We start from the raw sequence: 26,997 nt of genomic DNA, 5'->3' as shown, positions 1-26,997 counted from the left end.
TATGATGCTATGCTTCTCTACACATAACCAATTGCTGTATTCATAGAACAGGTGTAGTGGTTGAAAAATGAATTTTCCTACCACGTGAGATTCTTGCAGGCCCTGTACATAAGAGTATGTTGATGCTGTTCCCACACTTCCTTCTCTGCAAGTCCACAGTGTTTAGGGAAACCATGGATCATCTGAAGTGCATGGAGAAATTTTTACTTTGTGCCGCACATTTTCTGGCAATCACTTCTATGTGCATGATTCCCAAAGTCATATTTCTCTCTCACCTGGGCTTTTTTCCTGAGTTCTAGACTCACTTTCCAACTTTCTTTTGGATAGGTTCAGCAAGCACATCAAGTTCAACCTACCTAAATCTCATCCTGGTCTTTCTCCTAACAGGTTCATTATATCAGTCATTGAAAAAGATTACTGACAGTTATTGTTAAAATAAAAACTTCAGCCAAATTAAATTTAAAGGAGTTTAATTGAGCAATGAACGATTCACGAATCTGGCAGCACCGAGAATCACAGCAGATTCAGAAAGACTCCAGTGCAGCCACATGGTGGAAGAAGATTTATAGACAAAAAAAGGGGAGTGATATACAGAAATCAGAAGTGAGGTACAGAAACAACTGGATTGGTTACAGCTCAGCATTTGCCTTATTTGAACACAGTCTGAATGCTCAGCAGTGTGTGAATGGTTGAAATATGGCTACTGGGATTGGGCAAGACTCAGCTATTGTTACAGGCGCATACTCCTAAGTCAGGTTTTCAATCTTGTCTACCTATTAAGTTAGGTTACAGTTCGTCCACTAGGACTCAAATATAGAGTACAAAGTCCTTCTCAGACCATATTTAATTCGCTTTAACACGACAAACTTTGAATCCACTTAAACTCTTCCTTTCCTTTACCACACAATTAAGGGTATACAATAGAAGGTTAAAAGGGAATCAAAGGAAAGCCTGAAGAACCAGGTCATTAAAAGAGCAAGAACCAAGAAGGCTCCAGAGATCTAGGCACAGGAACTAATGGAAATCGTGTATGTCAGCAACACTGGGATAAATGAGCTCCACTTTTAATACAGGTAGAGTATATGTAGGAGTATATGCAGTTATAAGTAGAATACAGTATAACATGGCAAATCCTATTCTCATTCTCACTGTAATAATGACAATAAGCACTCCCCACCACCCCCAGAAAAAAAAAAAAAACTTGCAAATATAATCCTTTTAAAGGCATTAGAGAGCTGTGGAAGTGAGGGATTAAATTAACTAAAATTCCAGAGCAGGCTGAACTAGCTACGTTCTTACTTGGGAAGCATTTGCTGATTCTGGGTAGGGATCACACAGAAGAGTGGTGTGAAAATTTGGAAACTGCAAGAGCAGTAAACACATAGCCAGTTTTCTCCATGATTGATTTGCTGGATTCTATGGCTCCAAGGCTAGACAGTAATTTTAAGACAGAATGAAATTTCTCATAGTCTTACGAAATTTACAGGATGAAGTCCTGCTTGAGGCCTACCTTAAACTCACAGCTCGTTTTCTCTTCAATGTATGTCAAATTTAGATGCTACATGGAGCAAGAGACCAAAGAGCAAAGCTCAAAACCTCTGAAGGGCAGAAGAAATGTCCTATACTTCAAATCTGAAGAGAAATCTACCAAATTGTCAATAAAAAGCCTAGAAGAATTATACCTGAGGAACAAGGAAGAAACAAAGTGGGCTAGGTTTTACTAAAACTACCAACACAGCCATGTTCAATCGCTGATTGTACTGGATTGAAATATTAAGCCCAATCTCCAACAGAGAAAAGCCTCTGTAGCCTCCACAGTGCCTTTATACACAATATATTAAATTTAAAATTACTAGACATGCAAAGAGGCAGAAAATTTGACTAACAATCAAAATAAATATCAAAAGAAATCAACCAAAAGGTGATCCATGAAATCGAAATTAGGAGAAAATATAATAGTTATATTAGAATAACTATTTAAAGAAATTAAAAGAAACATGGACAAGACAGATGAAAAATGGAGAATTTCCAAAGAAATTTGAAATTATAAAAAAGAATCAAGTGAATATTCTAGAATCAAAAAATATAAAAAATTACTAACTGTGTGTGATTAACGGCACAATGAACAAAACAGAAGATAGGTGAAATAAGTTGGAAGCCAGTTCAATAGAAAATAATACAAAATAAAGTGCAAAGAGAAATTAGATCATGAAAGACACATAAAGGCATGTGAGATACCATAAAAATAAGTTTAATAATACATATAATTGGAATTCCATAAGGAAAAAAATAAAAAATAATGGCTTCAGAAGCAGTATTTGAAGAAATAGTAGCTGAGGGTTTTCCAAAATTGATAAAATACATCAACTCCCAGATTTAAGCAGCTCAGTGAACTTCAAGCTGGATAAAAACAAATAAAGCCATATCTAGGCACTCATAGTCAAGTGCTTAACACCAAAGGCAAAAAAAAAAAGTAAACGCAGCCAAAGAGAAAGATACACTTCTTAAAATCGCAGACTTCTCAGAGACTATGAAAGGCAGGAATCAATGAAATGACATGTTTTAAATGCTTTTAAAAATTACTGCTAAAGTAAATTCTACACAATAGAAATATCTAACAAAATGAAAGATAAAGTTTTTAAAAAAGAGATCTGAATTTATTGCTATCAAACCTGCACTATAAATACTATAGGATATTATTAAGGCTGAAGAACATGATTCAACATGAAAGAACTGAATAACAGGAAGGAGTAAAGAACACTAGAAAGAATAAATATGTGACCAATTATAAAAGAATATGAGTTTATAAAAATTAATAAATCTGAATAACTTAATTAACCAACCTAACTTAAATGACATATATACTAGATCAGACTCAGCAACAGAATACACGTTTCTTAAGCATTCAACAACATAAGTCATTTGCTAAGCCATTAAATAAATTTCAAAGAACTGAAATATAGAATATAATTCTATCTGGTTGAAGAACAAACTAGAAATCAAAATCTGGAAGATAAACAGAATAGCCCAATTTGGAAATTAAGTAACAACTACTAAATAACCTATGGGTCATAGAAAAAAAAAATCACAATACCAATTTCAAAGTATTTTAAATTAATGACAAAAATAGAATATCAAAACTTATGGAATACAACTGAAAGCTGTGCTTAGAGAGAAATTTAAGGCTTTCCAGAAGCCTTTTATTTCCATAAAAGAAAATAAAATAGAAAACAGTTATACAACAAAGAAAAAAAAAGCACAGAGGTTGGTTCTTTGAAAAAGCAAATTAAATTGATAAACTGTTAGCAAGATAAAAGGAGAAAACACAACCAATATTAAGAATGAAAAAGGAGACATTACTATAGATATACAAGTATGGAGAAGAAAATAAAATGGCACTAAGAACAATTTTAAGCTAGAACATTTGAACATGCTTATAAAATGAACACATGCTTTGAAAAACACATCTCACCAAAATTGACATGAGAAAAAAAAATAGAAGAGCTGAACAGTCCAATTTATATTAAACAGATGAAATCCAGAATCTAAAATCTTCCCATATGTTCTCCTTCCTCGCCACCACCCTTCCCCACAAAAAGACTCCAGGCCCAGATAACTTCACTGGTAGAATTATAATATTTAAAAGAGAATGAATATCAACTTTACATAAACTTTTCCAGAGAACAGAATTGGCCTGCATAACCTTGATAACCTGAAAGACATCACAAGAGGGAAAAATTATAAATAAATATCTCGTTTATATAGAAAAAATCCAAAACAAAATGTTAGCAAATTTAATCCAGTAAAATGTTAAAAAGTTACAAGAAATTCCAGGGAGAGAATATCTGCTTAATCAGGCCTATCAGGATAGGAATGTTGTTCCCACTGTAATGTTCTCAGGGAAGGAGTATCTTTCATTATATCTTAAAAATAAGATATTCTTGATAACATGAGGAATAATGGATACAAGATTGAAAAAGCAAAAGGCAGATATAATGAAAGGTTATAATTAGATGGCAGGTGCTGTACACATTCCAATCTATCTCACTGGCTTTAAGAATATATGTACACTTCTTATATGAGAGACTAGGAGTTATAGAGAAGAGGGTCTAGAGCAAAATCTTCCAACCAACCAACTAGAACAAAGGCAACCCACTTTTTAACACAATCTTCTCAAACAACAGTAAAACATGACCTGTGAAGAACCACTTCAGTTTCCTTTCTACCCAACTCAGTATACTTCTGTTGCCTGGGACAAATTTTTCCACCAGAAGATTTGTGCTTTGTCTGTAACCCGTATTGGCAGATGATACACAGCTCAGAAACACAGGTAATCGGAAATTAATCATACATTCTTTGTGGTTTTTAAATTTACAGTTTTACAGCTAGCATCTAAATTCTAGAAGAAATCTCTTCTCCTTTCCTAGACCAAATAAACAAACAAAAAAACTTTATTAATTGGCCAAAAGGCCAAAAGCCACATACGAATTTTTTTAAGTTCTGTTCTCAAAAATAAATGTCCCTAGAATAACAAGGATTAGGTTAAAAGGAAAGTTGTCAATTAAGCACTTTTTAGATTTTACAACTCCATGAGACTGACACCCAACCAGGTTGAGGTTCACTGCTCAAGGGGATTTCTGCACAAACCAACAATTTTCTGGGTGTTTTCTGGTAAATTTCAACTCTGGGAAGCAATGTGGCTGGTTCAAGTCCCAAGGAGCAAAAATTCTGTGAGCAAATAGCTATTTCACATTATTAAACTCGAAACAAAACAAACATGAAGCATAAAAGGACTGAGAAAGTGATAATTTCTAAATTTTTTAAAGGCCCACTACATGTGTTCTAACATGATACCAATGAACAAGAAAGAAAGAGATGTCTGGGAAACTCTAAATACAGGCATGTTGAAAACCTAAGCATCAAAGTCAACCGATTCAATCATTAATTTCAGTATAAGTTTGCTTTACCTCTTATCTAGATTAATACTTTAAAGAGTTTCCCAAGAAATATCTTAACTCCAATCTGGCACATGCACCAAATCCACCTGAAAATCTAAATCTTCCTCAACCATTTTCACTGTGTCATTCCTCTGCTGAAAACCAACTATGGTTCTCTATTATCTATCAATCGGGTCTATACATAACTCTGGCTATATAAGCCCACCATGATTTGACCTAATCCAATCTATTCAACTTCACTTCTGTGGTGAGAACAGTAGGTTAAATGTGGTTACACATTCTTTGTAGTTCCATCAACCAAGATGCAGTATCTATTTCTTCCATTTTTGAATATGGGTAGGCCTCTTGACTTGCAATGAACAGAATGTGGCAGAATTGACACTGTGTTACTTCTGATGCTCATTCTCAAGAGGCCATGCAATTCCTGCTATTTTCCTCTTGGAACACTACCATGTAAGAAATCTGGGCTATCCTTCCAGAAAAGAAATATGGAAGTGAGCCAGTTAATGGTCGACCTAATTGCCAAATATGTAAGTGAGGTCATCTGGGACTGCCCAACCATAACCAAGCCACCAGATGACTGCAGCCACATGAGTGACCCTATTTATAATTAGAAAAAAAGCCTAGCTGAAGTTAACCCAAATTGGAAAAATCAAGAGCAAATAAATGATTGTTGTTTTATGCCACCATGTTTTTGTTTTTTATTATATTATACCATATTTTATATTACTAATAAATATAATTTTGTGTTTATATGTTTTTTAAAAATAATTTTTCAAAGAACTTATTAAAAGAAAACAGTTCGATTTTTTAAAATAGACAACAGATTCTTTGGTGAAGTGAATAAACACTTCACCAAAGATGACATATGAATGGCAAATAAACACATTAAAAAATGGCCAATATCATTCATTACAGAGATACAAATTGAAACCTCAATGAGATAGTATTATATATCTGTTACAATGGCTAAAATAAAGATAACTGACAATAGCAAATGCTGGGTAGGAGGAGAGCAAGTAGAACTCTCAAGAATTTCTGGTAGGAATTTCAAAATGGTACAGGTACTCTAGAAAAAGAACTGGGATGCTTCTTATAAAGTTAAATATGCAGTTAACATATGACCCAGCAGTCCCACTCCTAGGTATTTGCCCAAGAGAAATAAAAACTATGGTCATACAAAAGTTTATGAAACAAAGGTTAATAGTGACTTTGTTCACAACTGCCCCAAAATGGAAATAACCTCACATTCTTCAACTGGTGAATGGATTAAAAAAAAAAGTGATATATCTTACTATGATTTGGATGTGGTTTGTCCTCATCAAAACTCACATTGAAATTTGATCCCCAACATGGCAGTATTGGGAGGTGGGACCTAGTAGGAGGTATTTGGGTTATCGAGCTAGATCCCTCATGAATAAATTAATGCTCCTCCTTCAGAGATGACTGAGTTCTCCTTCTCATGGGAATGGAATAGTTACCAAAAGAGCAGGTTGTTTAAAAAAGTCTGGCTTCCTCGGTTTCTGTCTTGCTTCCTCTCTTATCATGTGATCTCTTTATACATGCTTACTCTCCTTCCACTTCCCACCATGAATTGAAGCAGCCTCAGGCCCTCACCAGATGCAGCTGTTCAATCTTGGACTTTTTGGCCACCAGAATCATGAGCCAAATAACTTCTTTCTCTATAAACTATCCAGTGTCGGGTATTCTGTGATAGCATTGCTAAATGGGCTAAGACACATCAATATAACGGAATACTACTCAACATTTAAAAAGAATAAAAATACTACTCAGCAATAAAAAAGAATGAACTACTAATACAATAGTATTGATGAATCTCAAAAACATTATAGTAAGTGAAAAAAGACAGACTCAAAAGGCTACATACTATGTAATTCAATTTATATGACACTCTGAAACAGGAAAAAAGTGTGACAGAAATCAGATCAGTTAAGTGCCAGGGACAGGAGGTGGGGACAGAATTTGACCATAAGAGGGAACGACAGAATTCTAGAGGGAGGTAGAATTCATCTATAGTTTTTGTGATGGTTACGTGACTGTATTTGCCAAAACTCACAGACATCTACGATAAAGGAAGTGAATTTTATGTACAGACATTACTCATCAATAGATCAGATTTACACAAATACACTGCAACCTCCTATATATTGTGCTTCTACATTTGCATCCCTCCAAGATACAATATTTATTTTCCTAAATTTCTAACACTATCAACAAAATCAGAAAATTCTAGCCAAAAGATTTGTTAATTGCTTTTCAGATTATTGACTTGAATCTAGAAAATCTAAAAAATTGTAGTTTCAAGCTTTTGTGATGCTTTCCAACTCCAATCCATATGCCTTATCTCAAAGAAACGACCTAGTTATAAACATCTGAATTAATCTTTTGTAGTCTGACTTGTGAACACATTTTCTTATACGAAAAAGACATAGCAAATTGAGTATAAAATATTAACTTAATTACTATAAGGGGAAAAAAATCCCAATGCTAGTAGCACCTCCATTGCTCTTCCTTTCATGCCAGAGGGTTCTAAAACAACATCCCTTTGGAAGAAACACAAATGGCCCCAGCAGTAAAGTCAATGAAAGGGCCCAACAAGGTTTTCTTCCCTAATGAGGGAAAATAACTATAAACTATTTTCCTGAAATTATATTCCCTTATATAAACATGGGCTTATTTGCTTAGTCTGTTTTCAGACTGTAATTACATGGTATTACCACACGACTTAGGTGATTCAGCTCTTAAAAGTAGTCTCTACATTTAAATGTAGTTGAGAAATTAATTTCAACATATAAGAATATAAAGAAAGTGACTTAATAGACCTAAAGATTATTTTGCAGAAAGAAAAACCCATACTAAAGCAAGCTTTCCCTTCATGCAACAAAAACAAGACATTTGGCAGTCAGAAATAAACAAACTGAAATATCAGTATTGAAGATGGAACCGTAAGAAAAGTGAGCAATTATTTAGAAGTCTAAATTGTTAAGGTGAAAAATCTTTTTAGGAGCAAAATTCCCATGATATAGAAGGAGATTTGATTACAATCAAAGCAAACTCCAAAATCAACTAGAATAGTAGCTATTCTTGGTGATCTCATACCTAAGACGTTTAGGTCACTGATTTCTCTGTTTTCTGCTCAGGAAGGCAATACAGTTATTCAGAGTTTAGGTTGTGGAGTCATACTACTGGGATTCAAAGTAGGCTCTACCACTTGTGAAAAGTGTGACCTTCAGCAAATTAAATTACTTAACATCTCTATAATTGTTAATCTGTAAAATGGTTACAAAAATGGTACTAACATCTCATAAAGATAGTGTGAAATTCAATGAGATGATCCATGCAAAGTCCTTGGCACAGTACCTGGCATGTAATAAATGACAGCTATTATTACTAACCCCTAAATTATCAATCTTTAGAATGAATGAATAAGACTCTACTGAAAGATCACCTTCCTCCATGATGTTCCCTGAGTACCCCAAGTAGGAAGGAAAATAATAGACAAATTCAAGAAGTTCTGTCCACTTTCTAATCCCTGACTGCTTGCTATCTTCTTGAATGGTACAAATGACAAGAATAATGTTTCATTCATTTTTGTCTTAACACGTAGCACTGTCTTTCAAAGGACATAAAAGGACCCAAATAATATTATGAAGAAAAAGTTATGAAACTAGACAAAGGGAAAAATCCGAGTTCTAAACAAAGAGTGAAGGGCGGTGAGAGTAGAAAATGAGAGGACCATGGGCATCCTCTCTATAGCATCAAGAATAATTTAACACTGCCAACTACATTCTTCCTTCACAGAATGTTCCTCAGTTTCCGTAACAGCTCTGTCCCACTGTTCTTCCCCAACTATTCTAAAGGCTTTCTGCACAATTGGATGTTTCCACTTTCTACTCCTTAATTTATGTGTTTCTCAAAGAGAAATGAACTTTCAGCTCTTTTTCTCTATACCACTTCCCTTAGGGTCAATTACCACCTCTGGAGTAATGACTCTCAAATCTTCATTTCTAGCTTCTCTAGTTTGAGAGAGCGAGTACTACATGATCATCTTCGCATATAAGATACTAGGTAATGTTTTACCTCAATACCTTTGGAAACAAATACAGAGATCACCTATGTAATATTATGTTTACTTTCTCCCTGAAAATATATAGGAGACTTTGGTTTTCAAACAGTTGATGCCTTCTAATAGATATATGTCACATTTTTTACAGACTAGAAATAGCAATGATAATCATTCTCCACATTCCAGATCCAGTTGTTTAATGAAAAACTTTTGTTTCTGCATTTTAATAAGTTCTAGTTAGACTAACTCAGCCTCCCAGTTATTATAATATCTTTGTTACAGTTCATATAAAATTTTTAATATACACGAGTTTAAAACATAGTTTGGATTTAATATATCAATTTTTTAAATACATAACTATAAATGAAATGTAAGTATATAAATGAAATGGCATAGTTTTTCTACATTAAAATGCATATGCAAAATAACGATGCCACTATGGAGAAATTATATCGGGGTTTCCCTGGGCCACACTGGAAGAAAAATTGTCTTGGGGCACATATAAAGTACACTAACACTAATGATAGCTGATGAGCTTAAAAAAAAATAAAAAAATCTCAGAATGTTTTAAGAAAGTTTACAAATTTGTGCTGGGCCCCATTCAAAGCTGTTCTGGGTCACCTGTGGCCCATGGGCTGTGGGTTGGACAAGCTTGTTCTCTATTAAATACACAGAGATAGAAAACTGTCATGCTAAGTTTTGGCAAAGACAGCAGGTTATAAAAATAATTAACTATTTTTCCTAGTGGAATGAAGCCCTACACCTAAAAACAAAGTACAATATTTCATCATTCTTCGTTCAGTATTTTAGGACCTACCGGAGAGATTCGGCCATTCGCCTCAAGTCTTCATTCTGCTGTTTTAAGCGTTCAAGCTTTGCCAGAATCTTGGACAGTTCTCGGCTAGAGTGATCAGGATGGTCATTATCTCGTACCAAATGACCACCTATATAAAACAGCAAGGTCCCCCAGGCAAAAAGAATGAGCATAATCCAACGCCAGGAACCAGTCCATGGCCGCATTTTCAGATTTTCAACTCACTTTCCTGGAGTCCTGGAGCTCAAAGAATTGAAAACATTGTAATTCTGTTTCTAGTTAGTGCACAGGTGAATAGACTTCTGTTGTTTCAACACATGATGCTTCAGACAAATTATTCTCTCTGGTAGTCCTGCAGTGAATCTTTCAAAGAGATCCTTCTGATGATATGTGTAGGAAGCTTTATTGTCCTGTACTTCATGCGCTCTACATGCTGTGGAAAGAGTAAGAAATGTATTTAAATTATTTAAGATATATAAAATAGCATATACTGAGATTCTTGGAGTTAAAGGAAACACATTGGTGTTGACTGGCCAACAAGCTGTAAGATAACCTAACTGCCTAATAACTAGTAAAGGGTAAAAGCTTTAAATCTGTTAATCTGTATATTAAATCAGCCATGTACATTAGTGCTCTACCAGATAACAGACTAATTAGCTCTAAGCCTGAAAGTCCTCAAAGTGCCATCATCACTTTCTTTTCCTTCTTACATAATTATACAATAACTTCTATATGAAGACTTAAAAATTATATCTTTGAACAATCAATCAAAAACAAAATGTACTCAACCACATATTTTGGGCTATATGTTCATTATCTCAAGAAAAAACATGTTCCCTGTATGAGTGATTTCATTTCTACCAGTTCTCAACTCCACTCTCCTCCCTCATTGTTCAGCTGCCATTATACCACTTAACTCTGCAGGTGACAGGCAAATTGTCACTTTTAGGATAAATTCTAAAACTGACATGCATATTAGCCAAGTAAAGGTTATCATAGCCATTAACCAGCTGGCAGTCATTCCAAATATCAGAAGCAAAGGTTCAAATGGATCAGGCTAGACTACTGCTTCCTCAAATTTATAAAAATACCAACAATTCCAACAAACGTCTAGCACCAGTTACATCTTAGTTACTGTGCATCTTAAACTACAAATGCACATTCTTTTCCAGGCTTGGTTACAAGTATCATTTGTCATTTCTCCATCATTAGGCTTAGAATTCCCTTGGAAACAAAACTATTTTCTCCCCAGAGAGAGAATTTGTAGGCAAAAATATAATTTAAAACCTTTTGACAGGCCAGCCGCAGTGGCTCACATCTGTAATCCCTGCACTTTGGAAGGAGACAAGGCGGGAGAATTGCTTGAACCCAGAGTTTGAGACCAATCTGGCAAGATGGTGAAACCCCATCTCTATAAAAAATTTTTTTCTTTAATTTTAAAAATGTTTTGATAATTTTAAAGCTATAGAAGAGAAATCATATGTCTAGACAGAGTTCCATATACAAGAGAAGAGAGAAAAAACAAGAAATAGTTTCTGTATACAAGACTGAATGTAAGGGGCACTTGACCACAAATCAAACAGTGGTAAAAAGACGAGCAGAAAAGATGGAGAAGAGGCTTCAAAAATCAGAGCACAGGGCCACTATTTTTCTATGTTTGCACCTTAAATCTCAATTGTTTTTAAAACACCAATATTCAAAGAGAAGAAAATCTGTTCAAATGGCTGTCCTAGAAACACTCTACTTCCTTCCCATTTACTCCTACAACATCTACCTTAATGCTACTGATTTACACTGGCTAAAACATAGAATGAAAAGAATTGTACTTGCTGAGAACTGTATGAAAACCAAATTAAAAAGGAATAATCCAAGTAAAAAGTTGTCTGTTGTTTTAATAACTATTCTTAAATCTATCAAGAACACTCTTTTTACTGACTCCATTGTTTATCCTGTCCCTTTCTTAAAACTCTTTCTCAAATCCCCACTCCTCTAAACTCAGGTATCCCCTACTTTTCATCTTATGTAAAAAAAATACAGAAATCCAGGGCTCTGTGACTTTAAAACCAAATAAAAAGTGAATTCATTCTGATGGCATAAGAAATTGATTCAATTCAGTAAGTCAGCCAAAAAATATAAGTATTAATATTTCAATTAATAATAATTTTGAGACAACATATGCAACACTGTAAAATGTTACTATACTTATATGCTGAAACTATACTATATCCTAGTTAATTCCAAGCTATTAAGATATACAGTTGTCTCTCAGTACCCTCCACGGACACCAAAATCCACAGATGTTCGGGTTTCTTACATAAAATGGCATAGTATTTACATATAACCTACATACATCCTCCCAAATACTTTAAATCATCTCTAGATTACTTATAACACCTAATACAACACAAATGCTATGTAGATAGTCAATTTTGGGGGTATTTTTTGGCAAATATTTTGATCTGTAGTTGGCTGAATCAAGAATACTAAAACTACAGCTACAGAGGGTAAACTATATATCAGATATTAAAATTTTTTTCTTTCCCTTCACTGCAAAAGTAACGCAGAAAACAGACAACTGAGATAAACAACCAAAGCAAAGGTAGCTTTCTTTAAAAGAGTAATTTAAATAATAAAAAGACATTCTGAAACATTTTCCTTGGGATTACCATAAAAATCGTAATATTTAAAGCCAGCATAACTTGAATAGTAACAAAAGTTTACAGAAACATACATTTTGAATAACAAAATTTGTACAACAAAAAATACTTTCCATTTTTTATAAACCATTACCAAAAATATCTAAGAGATTAAATTACTATATTATATATCAATATTGATAATACTTGAGTTGTAAAAAGCAATACATTTTTATAAGAGCAAAACATGGTCATTTTCTAATTAATAGCATCATTTGAACTATGTTTTTGGAGAGAATGTTTCCCATGATTTTTTTTTGTCTTTGCCAGTATTTTTTAAATCCCCAGTTTTGGGGTCAAGAAAACCAAGTTAAGCTGAAAAACAAATAGTTTTCTATGCAATTTTCCTCTGCAAGGTTTAAAAGAACAAGTACAGAATTTTTTCCCTATCTACTAACTACAATGAATGCTTGCTTACTTACTTATGGTTACTGTTTATTGTCTGAACCATGCTTGCTAAAATATAAACGCCATAATTTTTGTTCACTGTGTTCACTGATGTATCCCAGGCACTCAGAACGGTATTTGGCACTTAGTTGGCACTAATAAATACAGCTTAAACTGCATTTATGCCCTACTTAAGACAGCAAATGGTAATGCAGAAAGTGAAAGAATGCTATTATAAGGAAATGGTTCAAAAATAAAGTCATTAATAAACTTTCATATTTATTATTGTCAACATATATCTTATAAAGACATTCCTTGATTGATTAAATTTAATTGGCCTAAAAGACCAAGAGAGTCTTTTTTTTGAGTCTCGCTCTGTTGCCCAGGCTGGAGTGCAGTGGCACAGACAATCTCGGCTCACTACAACCTCCACCTCCAGGGTTCAAGAGAGTCTCTTGTCTCAGCCTCCTGAGTAGCTGAGACTACAGGTGTCTGCTGTGGTGCCCGGCTCATTTTTTATATTTTTAGTAGAGATGGGATTTCACCATGTTGGCCAGGCTGGTCTTGAACTCCTGACCTCAAGTGATCTGCCTGCCTCAGCCTCCCAAAGTGTAGGGATTACAGATGTGAGCCACCACACCCAGCCAAGAGAGTCTTATGGTTTACCTTTTAACCATGAAAAAATAATGTATCTTATTTTCTTCATTTAGAAGATTCACTTTACAAAGACAACCATATAACTGAAGAAAGTATGTTCAGCCTTTGATATGACAACCACTCAACTTATTTGTGAAAGTATTAATAAAAATAGTTCAAATTAGTAAAAATATTTAAAAATTACATATATCAGCTAATTTCTGACTAAAATTTATGTAGCAGTGTTTGTTGAGATTTCTTCTCCAAGTGGGCTTTCTTTTCAAGAATTTATAAATTTATTACTACTTAAGACTCACATAGTACCCTTCTTCTGCAAAATACTAAATATACTAAATGTACTGAAATGTGCCAGGATTCTTTCTGCAAATTTATTTAATTAGTGCTATCACTTTTTTTTTTTTTAAGAGACAAAATTGGCTGGGCACAGTGACTCACACCTGTAATCCCAGCACTTTGGGAGGCTGAGGCGGGTGGATCACAAGGTCAGGAGTTCAAGACCAGCCTGGCCAACATGGTGAAACCCCCGCCTCTACTAAAAATACAAAAATGAGCCAGGCATGGTGGTGGGTGCCTATAATCCCAGCTACTCAGGAGGCTGAGGCAGAGAATTGCTTGAACCTGGAAGGTGGAGGTTGCAGTGAGCCGAGATCACAACACCACACTCCAGCCTGGGCGACAGAGCAAGGCTCTGTCTCAAAAAAAAAAAAGAGAGCGAGAGAGAGACAAAATCTCGGCATGTTGCCTAGGCTAGATTGATATCACCTTTTTAAGGTACTAAGGTATTTAAATGATTCATTTCTTTTGGTATTTACAGAGATTCTTTGGGTAATATTTGTTTAATGTCTCTGGAACAATAAATATATTTGATTTTTCAAAGTACTTTTTCTGAATCTGGAAGCTCGAGTGTAATATCAGTAAGATAAGGAGACTTAATAGAGTTGCCACGAGCCTTAAATAAGGTTAACATATATAAGCCACTTATCATAATGCTTGGCACAGAAGAAGCGCTCCAAAAAAAGTAATTTTATTTTAATGCTGACAAGACATAGAAATTAAAAGTATGGGTGCTAGAATCAGCAGTGTCTAGACTGGAGTCTCAGTTCTGCTACATCATAGCTAGGTAACCTCACTGAACATCAATCTATAAACTGGAGATAATAAATACCACCTCGCCCAGAGAATACTGGAAAAGGCTTAAATAAAATAATCATCAGTGGTGAGGCACCTCAGCATACCATGCAGCAAATTATTATGTGGTATATATTGATGTTGTTACATTATTTTATAGACCCATTTACAATTCTTTATATAATTAATATGCCACATGCTGTTGTAGGCAGCTTCTAAAATGGTTGCCAACTATCTGTGTCCACTATTCATGCCCTTGTATCATCTCCTCCTCTCGAGTGTTGGCTGGACCTAGTAACTTGTTTCTTAAATAGAATACATAAAAGTGACAGAATTTCATTTCCAAGATAAGGTTTCAAAAGACTGGAGCTTCTGCGTCTTGCTCACATTGTCCCTGCTTGCTTATTCTGATGATACAAGCTACCATACTGTCAGCCATCATGCTGAGAGGCCCATGTGGAAAGGAGCTGAGGGCAGCCTTCAGACAACAGCCAACGAAGATTTAAAGTGCTCAGTCCTAAGACCACAAGCACCTCACAAGGTTGTTGAATCCCGCCAATGACCATGTGAACGTGAGCAAGCTTAGAAATGCACCATCACCAGTCAAGCCTCAAGACAGCTGTAGCTTTGGTCCACATCTTGAATGCAGGCTTTTTAAAGACCCTCACCTAGGAGATGGAGCTGAGCCAGAGGATCCAGCTAAACCATCCCTAAATTCTGACCAACAGATAATAAATTGTTGCTTTAAACCACTTAGTCTAAAGGTAATTTGTTATGTAGCAATAAATAATTAATACATATGTCTACCTCCTCTAGTAGGTTAAAAGCCTGATCTTCACTTCATGTGTTATTTTCTGTCTCTAGCAAGTTACAGAAAGCCTTGGGCACAGAATAGGCATTCAAGTTGCAGGACAGAACTGAGTCTTAATCACATTTCCTTATGTATTCTGCTAATACCTCTTATACATACCATAAAACAAAACTCAATTTGCAGCAAATAAGAGATTTAACAGATACAATTACAATTATTGGTTTTATACTAATACCAGAGGTAAAAAAGCACATTTATTAATAGCTGCTAAACAGAGTTCAATCTCCAACCACAAAAGAATAACTACTAGATTAGCCTCACATATAAACTAGAAAACTTTAAAAAACATATTTAGAAAAACTGTTTTCAGATATTGGGCAAAGGTCAAAGAAGACTGTAATGTCTGAGAGAAAGTTAACAATAAAAGTAAGCCCTATGATCACTTTAGCCTTCTGCCTAGAAGCATTTGCTGAACACCAGCACAGAAAGGAAGAACCCAAACAAAACACAGCCATCTTCCTCAGGTGAGAAGACAAAGACCAAAGTTCAGGGAATTTAAGGTAGGTGGAATTTGCAGGTCATTATACTGAAGAGGAGGTAGATACTCAGAATGAAAGCTCCAAAATTTGCACAGGAGATCCTTTGAGTCTTTGGCAGGAAACTAAGTTATAGTAAGAAGTCATTAGGCCTGCAAAGGACAATTATCAGAAATAGAAAAATTAAATACTGGGTAGCTAAAAGCTGAACACATCTTAAAGATTAGGCAAAGTTGAGAGACCTGTGAGTTCCAATCAGGTACAATAAAAATACCGCAGAGAAAACCTGCAGCATTCGGTAAAAATCCAAGAAATAAAACACCTTAGAAATTAAAATTAAGCAAGCAGGATCAGAAAATGTTTTCTGTAAAGGGCAAGATAAATATCTTAGGCTATGTGATGCATATATAGTCACTGTCACATATACTTCTTAATTTTTATTTTTGTTTCTTTATAACCCTTTAAAAATGAAAAATCCATTCTTAGCTCATGGGCTATACAAAAATGGGCTGTGGACCAGATTTGGCTCATAAACCAAAGTCTACTGACTCCAGTGATAGAATAAAAGCTATGCCAACAAGTGCCCTAACAAAGCTTAAAAACAAGCTACAAAAGGATCAGTGTAATCCAAAAGTAAATTATCTGCCTGTCAAAATAAAACTCAACAATCTTCAAAGAAAGATAAGAAAATACAGACAATCAAAACTAGAAGGTGCATTTTATCAAAAGTTACAAAGAATACGAACAGAGGTCATGCTGTGATGCAGGCATCCAAAGACCTGCTAAAAGCTAAGGATGGAGCTGGAACACAGAGGAAACACTCCAGCACCGAGGCTCCAAACCAAGAATGAAGAAGCAGCAAGCAGTCCACTACTGCAGGAATTTCAAGTTTCTGATTCAGTGAATTTAACTATTACAATGACAACAAAAAAACAAATCCAACTCAAACCACTGTTGGACTGACTCAATCTCTGCCCCATCCCAATCCACATATACACCAACATCATCAAAGAAGAAGGGTACTCGTTTCTGGGCATAAATACTATTCACCTCAATCTTTGTTGCGTTTTACCTAAAATGTCTGGCATGCAACAAAAAAACCATGTGATATAGATATATAGATATAAATATATATATAATATATATAGATATAAATATATATATAATATATATATAGATATATAGTTAAAAAAAAACCCAAACCATAGTCAAAAGACAAAGCAAACACCAGAACCAGACTTCTAAATGAATCAGATATTTCAACTATCAGACAGAAAAGAGAATAATTGTAATTGATGTATTAAAGGATCTCATGGTAAATATGAACAAAATACAAAAACAGATAAGGGATTTGGCAAAGAAGAAATGCTAAATGGACTATATCAGAAAATCTTCAACAGAATTATCAGAAGATTAGACAAAGCTAAAAACTCAGTGAGCTTGAAGAGAGGTAAATAGATATTATTCAAAATGAAACGCAAAGAGAAGAAACAGATTGAAATTTAAAAAAAACAGAATAGGAATTTTAAAGCTGTAGTATAATATCCAATGATCTAGTGCAGGTGTAATTGGAGTTTAATAATGTGAAGAAAACAAGAACAGAGAAGAAAATACATTTAAAGAGATGTTAGCTGGGAATTTTCCAAAGTAAAAAAATGATAAAACACCACAGGTCAAAGAAATGCAGAGAATTGCTAGTAGGGCAAAATTAAAATGTAGACAAAAAGCTGCTAAAAAACAAACTGAAAGAGAAAAATCTTTCAGGTAACTAGGAAAAAAGAAATATTACATACAGAGAAAAAAAAACGAGAACACACTACATGTAATAAAGAAGGCCAGTCAAAAAACAATGGAGTATCATCTTTAAAATACCAAGGGGGGAAAAACGGCAACTGAGCATTCTAGATAGTACCTTTCACTGGATAAAATGAAGGCAAAACAATGGCAAATAAAGGCAAAATCAAAACTCTTCCAGAAAAAAAAGTTAAAAAGTATTCTGTGCCAGCAAAATTGTACTATAAAAAATGTTAAATGAAATTTTTCAAGGAGGAGTATGATACCAGATAAAAATGCAGATCTGCACACACAAAAATAGCACCAGAAATGATGAAATCTAAAAAATCAGAGCTATTTTCCCTTAATTTAACCACATTAAAAGATAAAAGGCTGTTAAACTCAAAAATGGCAATAATGTATCACTGGGTTTATAATATACGTAGATGTAAAACATATGACAAAATATTAAAAAGATGAGACGGAGGAAATGGAAGTGCACAAAAGTCAAGTTGTCTCACTACACATGAACTGCTATATTATTTGAAAGTAGACTAATAATTTTATATATACATATATATATAAAGACCCAGAGCTACACTGTCTGCTTTAATAGCTACATGCAACTATTTAAATTAGAATTAAAACTAAAAATTTATTTCCCCAGCCTGAGCAACATAGTGAGACCCTGTCTCTATAAATAAATTAAAACTGGTGGTGCACGCCTACAGTCCCAGCTCCTTGGGAGGCTGAGGTGGGAGGATCACTTGAGCCCCGTAGGTTGAGGCTGCAGAGAGCCGTGATCACACCATTCTACTCCAGGATGGGTGACAGAGCAAGACCCTCTCTGGGGGAAAAAAAAACGTATTTCCTCAGGCACAGTAGGCCACATTTTGATTGCTCAACAGCCACCTGTGTCTCGTGGTTACCATTACGAATGGTGTAGATACAGAGCATTTCCAACATCAGATGGCATTCCCCCAGAGCAACAAGTAGTTTTTATTAAATAAAATAAAAAGGTATAGCAAAGAAAAAGCCAGTGGTGAAGATAAAATGGAATTAAAAAATGAAAGTATAATTCACTAGAGAAAAAACAGAGAAGAGAAAGTTCTTGAGAAGACCAGAAAAAGTTTCACAGCTGCAGTAGAGAAGGGAGCACATTTGAAGTATTAATAAAAGAAATGACAATGAGCTGCAGTCTCCATTCTTCAGGATGATCACTTCGGAAGCATCCTCTACTATGTCAGCAGTAAGTAACTGACCTCCTAAATAATATACTTCATTTAGTGCAGTCATTCATGTTATATAAGTTTTATTTATTTTTTAAATATGCAGCATGGTTCTTATCAACATTTATAATGGAAAGCAACTGGAAGAAATCTACCACGCATTTTACCTAAATCTATACAACACTATGATCCATTCACTCATATGTTCAAAAACTACTCATTCAATTTCTATTACATAAAATACATTACATATCCCAGGCATTGAGGATGCAGCAGTGAACAAGACAGACACAAATCCCTGCCTTCAATAGGTAATATTACAGTGGGTTCTAATTGCAAAGTGAAGTAATGCCACTAAAACAAACAACCAAAAAAGAAAAAAAGCCTCTTCTTACAGCAACTAACATTCTGAGTGACTCAACAGAAACTGAATATAAACTGTTCCACAAATAATTGCATTTTTTGCTATCATTTTATTTTTAAGCATAAAATTAAACACTGCCACCTGCATACCACAGTTATAATACTATAATTTGAAAATCAAAATATATGTACAGTGTCAGAATAAAACATGGTAATTTATTGTTGCAATCTTCAAAATCCTTATGTATTACACAATGTTTAAAATTATATATATAAACAGATGATCATTATGTCAAGATGTTACCGCAGAGCTGAAACTAAGCTATTTTATCACAAACATTTAGCACGTTTGTAAGATCCAACCATACTGAAAAAAATTTTCAGAAGTAGAACCAAGTCTCTATTAAATTTACAATGATTACAATAACTGTGTTGTCATTGTTGTGACCATTACCATCATCATAACTCCCCAAAAATATAAGCAGGCTAGGATGTGTTGTCTTTTTCTTTTTTAAAATTCAACATTCTTTTAAACATGTTTTACATACAAAAAGCTATACATAATACATACAACTTGATGAGTTTGCAAAGTAGACACCTGTGAACTCATCACCACAATCTATGCCATAAACCTATTCATCATCTGCAAGAGTTTTCTCCCACTCTCTTATTTACTATCACTAATTTGTGTGTTTGTAGTAAGAATACTTTACGTAAGATCTATCCTCTTAGGAAATTTTTAACCATACAATACAGTATTGTTAACTATAGGCACCATGCTGTACAAAAGATTTCTGAGACTTATCTTTATAACCAAAACTCTGTACCCTTTGACTAATAATTCCTCATTTCCCCCTCCTACATTTCCTAAAGATAGATATAGCTCAATTATTCCATTAGACATAACAAAAAATGCAGTACCATTTATAATACGATCAAACTGACACTTCTTAAGTCTAACAAGAAAATGAACAATGGCCACATTTGGCATATGACTGTGTGAAAAGGATGTTTCCAAGAATCACATTCAAGCAGCTTGACTTTGATGCTGAGGCCAGAAGATGAGTATGCGACAATCTGCTGAAGAACCAAACACTAAAAGCCTGGCCTGTTGTGCTATGAGCCATGTCAAAGGAGGGTTGCCTTTTAAACTCAAAAATAATTCAGCACTTATTTAAATAATAAAAATATGTGTACCCTATGCAAAGGGTAATATGGCATTATATATCAAATATTTACATACACATGCCCTTTGACAAGAAATTCCACATGCAAAAATTTATGCTAAGATGCATTTTAATATGTAAACAAAATGCATTCACATATTCATTACATCATTGTCTGCAACAGCACTAAACTGGAAAAACAACGTAATTGCCCATCAACAGAAATAGAGTTGAATAAAGTATTAATTACTTTGCCAAAAATATGTATTTTATACTACGATGCCAACAAGAAGGAAAATGTAACCCATAACCAGGAGAAAATTAGTCCATTTAAACAGATCCAGAAAACAGAAATGATAATGATGACAGCAGACAAGAGCGCTGAAACAAGTATCAAAATATGTGCTAGGATTTAAAAGAAAAAATGAAAATGTTGAAAAAAGAAAACTACAACAAAAATGTATAACTTGTAGAACAAAAAATATCATATAGATGGTCCTCAAATTAACAATGGCTCAACTTAACAATTTTTCAACTTTATGATGGTACAAAAGCAATATATATTCAGTAGAAACCACTCTGAGTAACCCTACAACCATTTTGTTCTTCACTTTCAGTAAAGTATTCAATAAATTACAAAATATTCAACACTTTATTACAAAATAGTTTTGTGTTAAATAATTTTGTCCAACTGTAGGCTAATATAAGTGTTCTGGGCACATTTAAGGTAGGCTAAGCTATGATGTTCAGATTAGGTGTATTAAACATATTGCGACTCATGATACTTTCAACTTATGATGGGTTCATCAGAACACACAATGATCTTGTTAAAAAGAGCCTGGCATCTCCTCCCTTCTCTCTCTTGCACCCTTTCTCACCATGTGATACGCTGGCTCCCCCTTTGCCTTCCACCATGAGAGGAAGTTTCCTGAGGCTCTCACCCAGAAGCAGATGCTGGCACTATGCTTCTCCTACAGACTGCAAAGCTGGGAACCAAGTAAACCTTTTTTTTTTTTTTTTTTTAGACAGAGTCTCGCTCTGTCACCCAGGCTGGAGTGCAGTGGCAAGATCTCGGCTCACTGCAACCTCCAACTCCTGGGTTCAAGTGATTCTCCTGCCTCAGCCTCCCAAGCAGCTGGGACTACAGGCACGCGCCACCATGCCCAGCTGAGTTTTTTGTGTTTTCAGTAGAGACAGGTTTTCACTGTGTAAACCTCTTTTCTTTATAAAGTACCCAGTCTCAGGAATTCCTTTGGAGCAATGAAAAACAGACTAATACAGGTAGCCACTGTTGATAGGACTTATTGTCAGATACTACAGTGTTTTACAGCTTCACCACAGCTGCATCACCTTACAGTAACTATTACTGTAAACAAAAAACTGTTCAAATGATAAAAGGCAAATGAAAGTCATCCATCATCATTAGTTAGGCAAAAAGCCATTTACAATATCCGTTTTGGGGCCAGCTGGAAATCTGTAAGCACTTCCCCATTTTTGAGTTTGGCTTCAGAAAAGGACTTCTCAGAACAAAATTTATCATCAAATTTGAAGTAACGTACATTGAAAATATGTTTAACCATAGGTATATATAGAATTTCCAATCTATTTGTAAATACAAATAAAACCATAATTTAGAGGGTAAAACAGCCACAAGATTGGGGGTAAACCATACATGGTAACAAAGAAATGCAGGGGGCTTCTAATCAGAAAAAAATACAATCTAGTAAGACAATGGGACAACATCTTTTTTAAATGCTAAAAAAAAAAAAAATGACAAAACTACACTTTGTTATTCAGTAAAAATATATTCAAAAATAAAAGTAGGTTTCTGTGAATGTGAACTTTCAGCTAACTTGGGTCAAATAGCTAGGAGTAGGATTGCTGGGTCACATGAAAAATGTATGTTTACAAGAAAATGCCAAACTCTATTCCAAAGTGGCTGCACCATTCTGAGTTGTCAGAAGCAATGAATAAGAACTCCTGTTGATCCACAATCTCCCTAGCATTTGGTATTGTCAGTTTGTTTAAAGGCAATTCTGGTAGCTGTGTAGTGGTATCAAAGTGTGGTTTCAATGTGTACTTTTCTAGTAACAAATGACACTGAACATCTGGACATATTTTCATGTGCTTATTTTGTATCCGTATATCTTCTCTGGTAAAGTGTCTTTTGAGATCTTTCGCCCATTTTTTAGATTGCTTGTTTTCTTACTGCTGAGACTTGAGTTCTTTATATATTCTGAACATAAGTCTTTTATCAAATATATGATTTTCAAATATTTTCTCCCAGTCTGTGGCTTATCTTTTTATTCTTTTAACAGTGTCTTGCACACAGCAAAATTTTTAAATTTTTTAAATATAATACAATATACTGACTTCTTTTCTTTTATAGACTGTGGTTTTGGTACTATGTCTATAAATTCAATGCTAAACCCAAAGTCCCATATATTTTCTCCTATGGGTTCTTTAAGAAGTTTTAGTTTGAGGTTTCAAAGTTAATCCACCCAAGAAAAATGAAAGCATATTTTTCCACAAAAAATTAATCTCAAATGTTTGCAGCAGCTTTATTCATAACAGACAAAAAACTGCAAAAAAAAAAAAAAATCAAGATGGCTTTCAACATGTGAACAGATTAACAAACATGATACATAGAAAACAAAGGAATAAAAAGAAATAAGCCATTGATTTACTCAACAAAATCAATCTTAAATGTATGTTGCTAAGTGAAGGAAGACAAAACCAAAGACTACATATTGTGTGCTTCATTTACATCACATTACAGAAAGGGAAAAACTATAGGTTGAAAAATAGTTCAGTGGTTCCCAAGAGTTGAAAGTACAAGGAGGGGATGATTATAAAGTCCCTTCAAGAGTAACTTTTATATGATGAAACTATTCTAAATGATACTAAAAAAGGACACATCAATTCTGTAGTACTCATCCTCTAAAACCATGAATCCAGTCTAATAATAAAAGAAAATATCAGACAAATGTGATGAAACTATTCTAAATGATGATGAAACTATTCTAAACGATATTAAAAAAGGACATATCAACTCTGTGGTACTCATCATCCAAAACCATGAATCCAGTCTAATAATAAAAGAAAATATCAGACAAATCCTCATTTGGGGACATTCAACAAAATACCTAACCAGTACTCTTCAAAAGTATTGAACTATTAAAGTCATAAAAACAAACAACTGAGAAATTGCCATAGATTAGAGAAGTCTAAGGAGACATAATGACTAAATGTACTGTGGTATCCTGAATTGAATCTTGGAACAGGGCAGGGACACCACGGAAAAACTGCTGAAATCCAAATGTAGTCTGTAGTTTAGAGTATTTCACTACTGTTAATTTGTTAGTTTAGACGAACGTACCATGGCTACGTAAGATGTTAACATTAGGGGAAAATGGGCAAAGAGTATACAGTGACTGTACTCTCTTTGCTAATTTTCTATAATTCTAAAATTATTCTGAAACAAAAAGCTTTTAAAAGATAAATGCAAAATAAGTATATTTTTGGAAAACAAAAAATGGAAAAAACTTGTTGCCAGCTGATACATACTACAAGATATATTTAAAAGGATACTTTTCAGGCTGAAAGAAATGATTGTGGAAAGAAACTTGAATGTAAATGATGGATTTAAACAGACATGTTAAATATATGGATAAATATAAATAAAATTTTTTCTCATTTCTAATTTCTCTTTTTTCCACCCTGCCCCCTCCTCATTTCTAATTTCTTTCAAAATAAATTTGACTCAAAGCTAAAATAATAACAAAGTATTATGGGGTTTACAACACACACAACAGTAAAATAAATATATGACAATACTTACACAAAACATAACAAGCAGAAAAAAGGAAGGACACTGTTTTAAAGTCCCTATATTATACCTCAAGAGGTATAAAAGTATTTGAAAGTTTGGTGAAATACGTAAAAGGTTCACAGTGTAAGCTCTATGAATGTAATATAAAACCGATAAACAACAAAGAAAAATCAATGAAAACAAAAAAATGGGTTCCCTGAAGTGATCAATAAAATTAAAAATCTTCCAGTTGGACTAATCAACGGCATAAGGACACAAGCTGAAAAAAAAAAGAACATAAGTTGCTAATATTAGGAATGTAAGAGGCACTATCTGTAGTATTACTAGAGATACTACAAAAGAGTAATAAGAAAATATTACAAATAATTTTCGGTCAATAAATATGAAGTCATACCTGAAATGGACAGATTTCCTAAAAGAAACAAACTACTGAAGCTCAATAAAGAATAGATTACTTGAATAGCCTAATGACTTAAAAACTTGAAGCTTAAGGAAGTTGAATGCGTATTTATAAATCTTCCCATGAAGAAAACTCTAGGCCCATATTGCTTTATGTGCGAATTCTACCATTTACATAACATGGTAGATATAACAACAACTCTACACAAAGAGTTCTAGAAAATGGAAAAAGAAAAATAAACAGCTTGTCAATTTCTTGTAAATATATACTTACCGTATACCTCAACAATTCTATTCAGGTTATTTACAAAGGAACTTAAGATATATGTCCATACAAAGACTTGTACATGAGTATTCATAGTCACTATTTATTTACAACAGCCAAAGATTTGAAACAATCCAGGCGTCTTCAAGCAGGTGAATGGATAAACAAATTATGGCACATTCATACAATGGAAAACTGTTCATCAGTTAAAAAAAACAACAACTACCGATATACACAATATGGTTAAACCTCAAAAACATGCCTGACAAAAAATGCCAGGGACAAAAAAAATACACACTGTATGACTCTATTTTCAGCCAATAAATATGAAGTCATACCTGAAATGGACAGATTCCCTAAAAGAAACAAACTACTGAAGCTCAATAAAGAATAGATTACTTGAATAGCCTAATGACTTAAAAACTTAAATTCATAAAATTATGAAGTTCTACAACAAAGAAACTAACAGATAGTGATGGAAATCAGACTAGTACTTGCCAGCAAGTACGAAGATGACTGATTAAGAAAGGAAATGACAGTTACATGAGGATATAGATTTAAGAAATATCATCTAACTGTATACTTAATATGGGTTCACTGATGTAAATTATGTTCCAATAAGGTTGACAAAAATTTTAAGAGAAAGTTTAAATTACCCCTATTTTGTGACTACAATTGAAAATGTCAATAATTGAAAGTTGTTATTTCATTAAATGCCTAAATTATGTCCTTGCATTTAAGTTTCAATGAGACAGATTTTTTCAGCAAATCATCATCTAGTACATTCTTACTTTTAATGAAAAAAATTTCAACAGCATTTATTATATAGATGTAATAAACTTTCCAAATGTTAATGTGAAAACTATATTTTTCACAAATTTCAGACAGTAAGAATCAACTTAAATAACTAGTAATATAATTAACAAACCAGAGAAATTGTACTGAACATTCTTATTAACCTAACCTTTTCTCAGAATAAAAGGAATCATCATAAATTATTCAAATAGTGATTTCCTAAATTAAAATAAATATACACTGCAGTTATAAGAGTTATCAATTTACTTTTTTAACAACTGAAAAGAGTAAAAACCAAAATCATTATTACAAAGTGTTTCTTGAAGTAATTCAACATAATAGAATAAACTGAAAAATTTAACAGAAAAGTGAAGTCATTTATTTAGCAAATTTAACGAATGACTGTTACAAGGTAACAGATTGAGCATGACATATTTTAAACTCATTTTCTTCATTAACAAACTACTGGAAAACAAAAATTTTTCAAGTTGATAAAGAGAATTATAAATAAAACTTTTAAAGAAAAGCTAATTATCAATTATAATGTACAAACATTTTAAGAGCCATATATAGTACATATATAATCCAATCCAATTCAGGATTAATATGTGCCCAAGACTCTATTTTTTAAATATCTTCTCCTTTGATCACAATTCATTTTTTAATTAAATATTGTTACAGAATTTATTAAAATCTTTTTTATTGCTTTGCTCCCTATATGGGAAAAGGGTAATTTACAAATGATGTGTTTATTAATGTAAGAAAGAAGTAGAAAGGAACAAGTAAAAATAGTATTATAAATTAAAAGGGTCCTTTAATGCTAGCTGAAATAAATTTTTACTTTTTGTAAAAGCATTTGGTAAAACCAACGAAACTGAAATGAAGAAAACAAAAGAAAAAGAGAGGTGGGGGAAAGGGAGGGGAAGAAAGAGGAGAGGATGAAAAGAGAGAAGAAGAGGGTAAGACGGGGAGGAAAAGAGGGCAGGGCAGGACAGAGAAAAGAAAATTTTCATATAACTCCTACCAAGATTATAAAATTTGATTTTCATTCATTACTTATACTCATCTATCATACTTCATATTTCTTATCAGTAGTGTCAT

General features: G+C 33.7%; 1 protein-coding gene across 6 annotated transcripts in view; it reads right to left on the bottom strand.

Moving 5' to 3' along the window:
• Window positions 1-26,997, bottom strand: part of FUT8 (fucosyltransferase 8) — a 401,412-nt gene that overhangs the window by 165,061 nt on the left and 209,354 nt on the right. For all 6 annotated transcript variants that reach the window (XM_063698317.1, XM_063698318.1, XM_055362109.2 and 3 more), the window contains one exon: window positions 9,863-10,292. In XM_063698317.1, coding sequence (XP_063554387.1) covers window positions 9,863-10,065 — 203 coding nt within the window. In that variant the 5' untranslated portion in view covers window positions 10,066-10,292. The remainder of the gene's footprint in view (window positions 1-9,862; window positions 10,293-26,997) is intronic.

Source organism: Gorilla gorilla, chromosome 15 (assembly GCF_029281585.2).
Source record: "Gorilla gorilla gorilla isolate KB3781 chromosome 15, NHGRI_mGorGor1-v2.1_pri, whole genome shotgun sequence".
In the NCBI taxonomy this organism is placed as follows: Eukaryota; Metazoa; Chordata; class Mammalia; order Primates; family Hominidae; genus Gorilla; species Gorilla gorilla.
This window is presented reverse-complemented; position numbering and strand designations above follow the sequence as displayed.